The 10027-nt window shown below is 29.4% G+C and overlaps 3 protein-coding genes across 5 annotated transcripts in view; 2 read left to right on the top strand and 1 right to left on the bottom strand.

The window, feature by feature from the left end:
- The window catches only part of LOC132938162 (E3 ubiquitin-protein ligase ZNRF1-like), a 27167-nt gene extending 24317 nt beyond the window's left edge, over positions 1 to 2850 (top strand). Inside the window, exon 2 of one of the 3 annotated variants that reach the window (XR_009663876.1) lies at positions 2394 to 2517. Coding sequence is in view for 1 of the 3 variants with exons in the window: in XM_061004848.1 (XP_060860831.1) it covers positions 2394 to 2613 (220 nt within the window). In the remaining 2 variants the exon portion in view is untranslated. Of the gene's footprint in view, positions 1 to 2393 lie in introns of all 3 variants that reach the window. The other 2 variants (XR_009663877.1, XM_061004848.1) reach the window with 2 other exon arrangements.
- LOC132938160 (sodium- and chloride-dependent transporter XTRP3-like) overlaps positions 1 to 4244 on the bottom strand; it is a 15003-nt gene extending 10759 nt beyond the window's left edge. Inside the window, exon 1 of the mRNA XM_061004846.1 lies at positions 3688 to 4244. Coding sequence (XP_060860829.1) covers positions 3688 to 3952 — 265 coding nt within the window. The 5' untranslated portion in view covers positions 3953 to 4244. The remainder of the gene's footprint in view (positions 1 to 3687) is intronic.
- Positions 4245 to 7694: 3450 nt separating this feature from the next.
- LOC132938199 (small nuclear ribonucleoprotein Sm D2-like) lies at positions 7695 to 9246 on the top strand. Its single transcript, XM_061004902.1, has 3 exons — positions 7695 to 7931; positions 8655 to 8913; positions 9063 to 9246. Coding segments are annotated over exons 1-3 (378 nt in total). The 5' UTR covers positions 7695 to 7929; the 3' UTR covers positions 9180 to 9246.
- Positions 9247 to 10027: the final 781 nt, after the last annotated feature.

Genomic DNA, 10027 nt, shown 5'->3' on the forward strand with positions numbered 1-10027 from the left:
TACGTAAAACCAGTACTTCAGTTGGTTTTTTTTTGGAACTCATAAACAAATATTCGTATATTAAAGCTTCGACTACTGAGATCATTAACATGTAAGGTTGGTAGAGTTGGTAGGGTTGGTACAGTAGGATACGGTTGGTACGGTTGATACGGTTGGTTAGCAACACGTGTTTGTGTGGCAAGATTTTTGCCATTACGAACTCCGGTGGTCACCCATCCAGGATTTAGTGGCAGCAGACGTTACTTATACTCTCAAGTCACAACCACGTTGCGTGATTGATTGTAGCCACTGTGCCGCGCCGCGCCACAGCAACATTTTTTTATTAGCCTTTTCTATAAAATAATTTGAAACTTTTTGAGCTATGATAAACATTTGACATTTTCAAATACCTATTTTAGTTTTTTTTTCATGTTAATAAAAAAAAATAGTTGTTCAGTTATAAGGATTCTCTTAAATTGTTTATAATATTATATCAATTAAAAAATATCGGAAATACATATTTTTTAATTTTTATTACCATGGCCATTTAATAATTTAATAGAAAATTTACTATATGCATTTTGTAATTTTAACTATACATTGAGTGATTTTAATTTAAAAATATTCTTCATATCAATATATTTAACTAATAACTATATGATATTATAATGTATAATTTTTAAGATATACATTATAATACATGAAATTATTTTTAAGTGATAAACTTATATAATATTTCAAATAAATAATGCTATCTAGGTATCAGTGTATAAAATAATTAACAGTTAACACGGTACCTATGATATATACATTTTAGCACATATTTTACGATATTCTACATAATATAAAACATAAATTAGGTAGGTATTTAAATAATTTCTTGTTAGTAGGATATAATTATAATAAATACTATTTTGTTTGTAAATATTTAGAATACACAAACTATGAACCACTTTAACCTATAGATGGTAGGTACTAGATACTTAAAAATCAATGTAGTCTTGCGTGTTAAATTTAAATTAAATTCTGATGTATCACGCGAAAACTGTAGGTATGAAAGAAATAAAAAACTTAAAACAGTGTACCTACATAATTTTGATAATATCTAAAAAACTAATAAATAATAATTATTATTACAACCTATAAAATATATTTATGTAAATTTATTGTAAATAACTGTAGGCATTTGACATTATTGTATAATATATTTAAAATTTAGTATGATTATAGTATTATAGTTATATTATAAATTTAAATATAAGTATGTAATGATTAACGAATGGACACGATATACTATAAATAATATATAAGTAGAACATTTAATTAATTATTTATATCAATTTAACAATGTATTAAAGTCGATGATACCCCTTGATCATATCGTCCCAAGCAAACAAATAATAATTAATTTTTTTTTAATCAAAAATATTTGTGCGATACCACGGTGACAATGAAAATTATGACGGGACGCGAATTTACTAGAATTTATTATGTTATTATTTTAGTAAGTTAATAGTTATTTATATCCCTAGTCTTCATAGTAATTAAAAACTATAAAGTATGGAAATTTGATATAATGTATTAATGTGTATATACTATATTACTTTAAAATGCTTTTATAGTTAACGAAATTTACTAGTTATTTCGCTGTATGTTAAAGACAATAATCTCTAAGCCTCAACATTTTCGTTAATTACTTTTCAAGAACAAAATTTGACATTGAAGTTATAAAAATCGAATTTAACAAGTTTGCAATTTTCTTTTAGTTTTATCTTAAGTATACACATTTTAATTATAGTATATTATGTATAGCTCAAAATTATTTTTCATATGAAATGATTGTTTTTATATTCATTGTAGTAAACCCATCACTAACCTAACTTAAACGAGTGCCAACATCAGTCCCTGTAAAGTACCTTATCAGTGGCGTATTTACGATTGGTGGGGGGGGGGGGGGTCCAAGGGGTCTGGAGTCACACCATTGGCCCATAATTATATTAATTTTTTATTACGGGATTACAACAATTATTATAAAAGTAACCCACATCTTTGTTTGTGTTGGGAATATTATGTGGACCTTCCCTTCCCCTCCATGAAAAACCATAAATATGCCACTGTAACTCCATATAATATACTGTACGGAATTTTTAATTCACATAATATAACATTTAGCTTTTTATATTTGATAATATTATACATTATATATTTAGCACAGTAGCTGCATATTATATAAAATATCTGCTATTTTATATTTTTTTTAGTATTGAATTTTCAATTCGCATAATATGCTTTTAAGGTTTATAACTTTAATCATATAAAAATGAATATACAACATGGTAATTTAACAACCTTTGTTTTGATTTGTCATAAATTATTTATGTGTACCTACTAATAAATATTATGAATTCTTGTAGGCACGTAGAGCAATGTTCAAGAATTTCCGAATTACGGGCCAAGATGTATAACGAAGACGTGGCAAATATGAATAGAAGTGATGAATGTGCAATATGCCTGGACAGTATGGAATGTGGACAGAGGATAGCTCGACTAAAGTGCTTATGTGTATACCATAAGGCTTGCATAGACTTATGGTTAAACAAGAATATATGGTGCCCGAATCATCCACCCCCATGATATTATGACCAAACTTATTGAACTAATAACAAACTACATGGCAATGGAAATGTACCATTATAACACTGAACAATCAAGAAACATAAATTTGTTTGTTTGTACCAATAATACTTAATCGAATCTCAAAAATAAAATAATTAATAAACCTATTAAATAATTTAAGATTTAGTTTTAAAATTGGAAATTTAAGTTATGTTTTACATTAATAAAACAGTATATATTATCAAAAAACTAATAAATTATTAAACTACCTATTTCAATGTTATAAGTGCATCTTATATTTTTGTAAAAATAAAAACTTTTTTTTATGTATTAGGTATTTTGTTCATAAACTAACAAGTGGGTAAGTGACATTAACTAAAAATCAAGTTTAGATACCTATAATAGTTTAACTTAATTATGTTGTTTTAATCGATGATCCTATGACAGTTAGTTAAATTCTACAACATTTTACGATTTAAATTAATTTCCAAGCTCAGGGAAATCAACTTTATGTATAGATACTATTTTTATTTTTATCAGTTATTACGTAAAAAAAATATTATCAAATTATCGAATGTACATGACGTTCACGAATAAGTACCTACGTCATGTAAAATGCATATACATGCTTAAACCTATATACCTATAGCCTATAGGTATGTAATATGTTTCTTAAATATTTTATCATTAATTAATATACGTCACATCTGCATTTGTAGTTTGCGTTTTAAAACACACACATACGATACCTACAAACTGAGTTCAGTAGAACCAATTTTGTTAGCTTTAATATTTTAATGAATTGAAACAAACTTACAGATATAAATATTATCTGTGTTTGCTGATTTTTTACTATATTTCAATCTGTAATAGGTACCTATGATTACGTAAAATATTGGAATCAAAAAATGCTCATAACTCATTGTGTATAGTGTGTGTATACATATATATATTATATAATGACTAATGAGATAACCCACGGGGGTATTGCGTCCCCTGGGCCGGTATAGTTACCTAATACGTTTGTAATTGTAATAAGCATTATAATATAATATATAGGTATATGTTATAAGATAAAAGACAAAAACTTACCACCGCCGTACTTGAGGCACACGTAGGGAAATCTCCAAAGCGTGCCAAGTCCGATGACCTGCTGACATGCGAGCATGGACGTCTTCATGTCGTTCGTCGCCGTCTGTAGCTGTCCTTTGCCGCCACCCCCGCCGCCGCCGTTGTCGTCTAGACACGCAGCGGCCGATCTCTTCTGCGGCCGCTGGCCCTCCAGCTCGTCGTCATCGTTCGGGCGGCCGCTGCCGTCGGTAAGCGGCACCAGCTCCTGGTTGTCCCTGGGCGCCATTCGCCGGTTGTGTGGCAGTTTTACACGGGCGATATCGCGGTCTCCTGGTCGGGACCACTCTGTACACTTCAGCAGTACGGTATTCGATTATTCTCCCGTTCGCTGCAGTAGCAGCATGTTCACCAGAACGAGCGGCGTCAAATCTGCAGCGGACCGCGGACGCACAACGAGCACCGCGCCAACGCCGGATATTGCGGCGGCGATATAATGTAATGTAGGTGGACGCACTAGCGCTAAAGTCGGGAGGGATGTCGCAGTGGTGTGTTGCGTATTTTCGCCTGCGTGCGTTTGTGTGTGTATGTGTGCTTGTGTGCTCGTTGGCTTGCACCACCGTCTCCCCGTCCACGAGCGTGGAAAATCGTTGTCGAGCGCGCCTGCTCGACACCGCCGCACCGTCCCTCGGTAACGCGGGCGCCCTCTGCGCTGAGTGAGCGAAAACTTTAAGTTGCGTGGCCATAATAATAATATATAAGAGCCCGATATAAGGTCGCCGCCCCTTCCCCGTTTAAAGGGTCCCCGTTTAAACTACCTATACCAAAGACATATATTGATACAATGGACTTGCAGCGTGTCCCCATACCCTGCCAAAGGTTGCCTATAGTGCTAACGTCATTGGTATTAAGCACATTCTTAATATGAGTAAATTACATTTCTTTTTTCACCTAACATATACTTTTATGCCAACATAAAGGAGAGAGAAAAGATGGTTATCATTCGCACAGACAATTTTGGGTGATAAAGAAACTAATATAAGAGAGGAAAGATATTATATTGTAACGATGTCATCACATGACATGACGTGCACGCTGGTTATAACAATAGTCTCTATCTCTCTCTATCTCTCTCTCTCTCTCTTGCTATTAATGAGTATATATAATATACATGGATATTTTTCTAAAGATGTTAGTCCCTGGACCAGGTGGTATAACTCCATTTCACTATATAGGTCTAAACTGTTAATTATTGTTTAAAGTTTAAACGCATATGTTTATGTAATATATAAGTACATAACCGCATGCAATACGGTACAACGATTAGGTATATTGGCGAGTGGCAACCACAGTGTTCAAAGAAAAAATAACGGTCAATTTTTGTTTCAGTCAATATTTTGAACTACCCGATATTTCATCCATATATTTAAATAACCAAGCACATATAGCATTGAATATACTATATTATATATTTATATACCTTAACATAATAAATTATGTATGGATATGGTAAAAGCGGCGTGTAACGAAGGCGAAACAGAGTTTTAAAACTGTTGTGGTTTCAAAGTCGTTTTCTAGGTACAAATGTACAATGATTTATAGGTAGTAGGTAGGTAGTACCTACCTAGATTAGGTACATAATATTGCATTTAAATTGTAAATAAAATAATACAACATTTACCATATTATTTATTCAATAAATCAATAGGAAGTGAATACCACTATTACAAGATTATAGGTAGGTAGTAACGTACACTCGTACAGTCGTACCTACTGATACTAATAACAAATAGTTAGATTGAATTAAAATATAACTAACAAATAATCGTCGTACTTATAATCATATTAGGTACGCTTTCATTGGAAAATATAAAACAATAATGATTATATTTATATAATTTATAAAATCTAAATAATTTAAAATGTCAAGGAAACTAAATTGGTTAATTAAAAGGTACAGGAAAATATTATGATAAAATCATATACCAACCACTCAAGTTATTAATATTATTATTTATATTATTTACCTCATCACCAGTAATATAGAAGGCACATCCAGTATACCAAATGCATTATTATCGCCCCTTATCTCAATAGTCTGTAAGTAGTCAGTTGCCGAGCTCGAGCTTATATAAATAAGAGTAGCGGAAGCAGCTCTCGAGATGTAGATACAATTTGGTCTACATCAATTCTCATCGATTCAACAATTAATTGGACATAATAGTATTATATGTTGTTCTTCTACTGAAAATATTCAATTACATCAATTCAAACTTTACAAATTTGAACTAATTGTGAAGTACCCACTCTAAAGAGTATTTGTTATACTAAAACTTATTATTTTTCCCAACATGTTTAGTACCTAGGCTATTTGTTACAAGTTTGAACAATAAGCTTATTTAATGATAAAAATAAAATAAAATAATGACATGGAAAACAAAGTGAAAAATACTCCCAGCAAAGGTACTTTAACGTTAGTTATAACTTATAAATTATAATAGGTGTATTAATATTTAATACTAATAAGGATAATATAAATAATAATAAATTATGTTATTATTATTTTTACATTTTAATAATTAATGATTGTAGGAAGTCACTTGTCACCTTATTTTTAAGGGGATAGCATCATAATATATAGTACTTATTTAATAAAGTGTGAAAGTATACATTTTTAGATTCACTTCTAGTACTTTTCAATATAATCGGAAAAAACAAATAAAGATTAGAGAAAACAGGAATCTTTTTTCGCAAAACCAGTTTTTAACGAAATTGATTTTGTTTTTTGTTGCAAGTCAAAACTGAATAATTTAATTTTTCACTAAATATTTATAATAGCAAATTATTTATAATAGCAATTATCAAAATATTTTAGTTTTCTTTTTTTGTGCTATTTATAAACATTTATAATAAATTGTTGACTTTTTAAAATAGTTTTCAATTTAAATTGAATTGAAGAAACTGAATTTAGATTCAGCTATTTTTATATTCATTATTTATTATTTATTATTATTATTATTATTATAACAAATTTTAGATTAAATTTGAAAATGCTATTTCAAGGTTTACGTGCAAAAAATTCAAAATTAAGTAGGATAGGTAGGTAGGTAAGTTTTGATTTTTCTAATCTATTGAGTTTAACACCACACATTTAAAAAAAAATTTTAAATATTCAATTCTAAGAAATTTTCTTTTAAAAAAACGCGTTACGGAAAAACTGTACTTTTTGAAATTCTACACTGATAACTGCAAAACGAAGTTTGTCCGGCCTTATTTTTTCCATTTTTATAAAGTATGCAAGACACAAATTTTGAAAAAAATTGATAGGTTGGCAGGTTGCTAAACCTTGCCAGTTTTTTTTGAAATTCATTAATTTCACTTTGCAGCTTATAATATTGTATGCCTAGAGTACAATTGTTATAGAAGTATTAGTGTAATTAAAAAATTATACTACGAGAGTATAAAGTAATGGAGCTCGAAGTAATAACATTTAAAGTATGCCAGTATAAATTCAAATTTCCGGGATCGGGGCAATTAAGGGGGCATTACACTTAATATCATTGATTTAAAAATTACTAGAAATCCCTTCACCCAAACCGGTGTCAAGAAAGCGCACCATATCGTTGACATGGTCCATTATCCCGGTGCGGGATAATTTTACATTTTTACACTAGTTTTGACCTACGGTATACTTCGTAGGGATACCTAATAATTCGTCGGTCGAAACCAGAATAAAATTATCTCCACATTATCCTGCTCCGGGATAATGAAGTAAATGAACCATGTTAATGATATGGTGCAAAACTGCAAACATCCTGGTGCGTTTTTTCTATAAAATACAATGTTTTTAATTTGACCGCGGACATACACCACATCATATTTATCTACCATGAATGTCCAATGGTAATTTGCGAAGTTTTATCACAGAACAATCTTAGTTCGTGGTATGAACCATAGTATTACTATCTTAAATCATGGTATAAACAAAATATTGAAATTATTTTTTTAGGTTAGCTTCTATTCAACGAAAATCGAAATACGAATACGGTATCTGTCCGACAGATTTTGATTTCTGTCGACATTTTAATTTTTGATTGTCGGTTTTTTGATTTGTATTTTGTAATTTTTGTTTACAAACTTTATTCTTTTATACTTTGCTTAGGTATAATAATTTAAATTATCTTAAATAATTATATTTCAAAATTTAAACTTCGTATTTTACTAAGTAAATAATTGAACATCTCTCTGTGACAAAAATTCTATAAAATGTAAGTAAATGTACTTAGAAAATAATAATATAAATTGATCTCTGATGCATACGATCTAATCGTATGATTTCAGAATTAATTTAGTTAAGTAGTATGTATTAACAACAATTAATAAATAAAATTTAATTATTTTTATAACTTAACACATTCTACATATTAATATAATTTAACTAGGTTCAGTATCACGGCTTTATCTAAAACCTTATTCAGTATACGGCTTATTAATTACTTAATAAGGAGAACATACCTTATGTAATGAACGGAATATAGTTGAATTGTACCTTTTGAATTACCTTAATAGTTATTGATTGACACTTAAACACAAATTTCTTGTTTTATTTTTTTTAACTTAATTTTTTATTTGGGCTTACTGTTACGTACATTGAACAATAAGCTTATTTGATAATACTTAATATGTCTTTAATTAAAAGATATATTTTAATACTTATTATTGAAATATCAAGTATATATTAATATTCTTCGATATTCTTTGACTATTCTTAAAATTTGTGATTTTTGTTATTAATTGTTATTAATTTATGTAGCACACCTACATATTGGTGTAAATTAATGTTATATTACCAATAATAAATTTGTAAATGGAACACAAACTAAGTTTACATGAAATATTTATATATTTTAAAAGTTGTGATTTTATATCAAATGTCAGTGTTGTAATTTATTTACTCACATCTTATGACTTTATTAATGTTATGTATGTAGGGCTGCAGTAGCAAATAAACCTAAATCTGAAATGACCCCCGAAGAGTTGGCAAAACGCGAGGAAGAAGAATTCACTACAGGTCCTATGTCTGTCCTGACTCAATCTGTCCGTAACAATACTCAGGTGCTGATCAATTGTCGTAATAATAGAAAACTTTTGGCAAGAATCAAAGCTTTTGATCGACATTGTAATATGGTGTTAGAAAATGTACGAGAAATGTGGACTGAGTTACCTAAGACTGGCAAGGGCAAGAAAAAGGTACCTATATTAAAATAGTATAAACCAGTATTTTTAACTTTTATAATGCATGTTTAGATATTGAATGAGATAGGAAATGTAATTATTTGTTGTAATATATTAGCTTTTACAATTTTAAACTTCTTATTAAATATTGTTTATTGTTTTAGGCAAAGGCAGTTAGTCGTGATAAGTATATTTCAAAAATGTTTCTACGTGGTGATTCAGTAATTTTAGTTGTTAAGAACCCTAAAGAAGCTGTTCGTCAACAACCACCAGCTCCTTGAAATATATATTCCACTTTGTAAGAACTAGATTTAAGCAAATTTCCATAAAAAGTGTATATATTGATTATTTGACTTGATTGTATTATAAATTAAAAAATCTATATCAAACACTTCCTATTTATTATGGTCAACCATAATAACTATACTCTGTTCAGGTTAAGTTGACCTACTTGTACCACAAAAACTGGTTGTGGCCGCACATTCCCTCCCCAATACATCGCGGTAGCCATTGAAAATGAGTAATGGTGGTTTCTGATTAATGGTAACCAATCACAAAGTGTGGCATCACTTGGCATTGATCAAAGGCATCTGACCTTTTCGGTGGCTCACTATGCATGCATGAAGGTGGAATAACTAAACCTTAACAGAGTATAATATCTTTTGAAATACTACTGAATATGTTTTAATATGTAATGAATCATTATATTATTAATTATCGTATTTTGATAAAAAAAATAAACATGAATGTTTTTCAGTTAATAATATTTTAAATTTGTCAAGTAGGTATTTGAATAAAGTTATGCAATTACTTAAATATTATTATAAAACATTTTCAGTACAAATTTATATTTAGTACTGCCTATTTTATTATAAAATAACAAATTATTATAATAAATTAAGGTTTCCTTCAATGCTAAATAGTCAATTATTTAGGCAACAGTTAAAATTATTAGGGATGGATCATTACCACTTTTTACTGATATCCAAGATTCTAATATACGTTACCAAATACCGATATATTTAAAAAAATAAAATTTTCGGCATAAACCGTGAACCAATATTAAAAGATACCACCAACCAATATCAGCTGTATTACTGCCATTAGTCTTATCAATAATCTATACATT

This window comes from Metopolophium dirhodum, chromosome 2 (assembly GCF_019925205.1).
Source record: "Metopolophium dirhodum isolate CAU chromosome 2, ASM1992520v1, whole genome shotgun sequence".
NCBI lineage: Eukaryota > Metazoa > Arthropoda > Insecta > Hemiptera > Aphididae > Metopolophium > Metopolophium dirhodum.

What these genes read in the sequence shown, in the direction of transcription:
- LOC132938199 (XM_061004902.1), top strand. An exon ending in CTGGCAAGGGCAAGAAAAAG is followed by an intron (nt 8,914 to 9,062) that starts GTACCTATATTA and finishes TTATTGTTTTAG; the next exon opens with GCAAAGGCAGTTAGTCGTGA.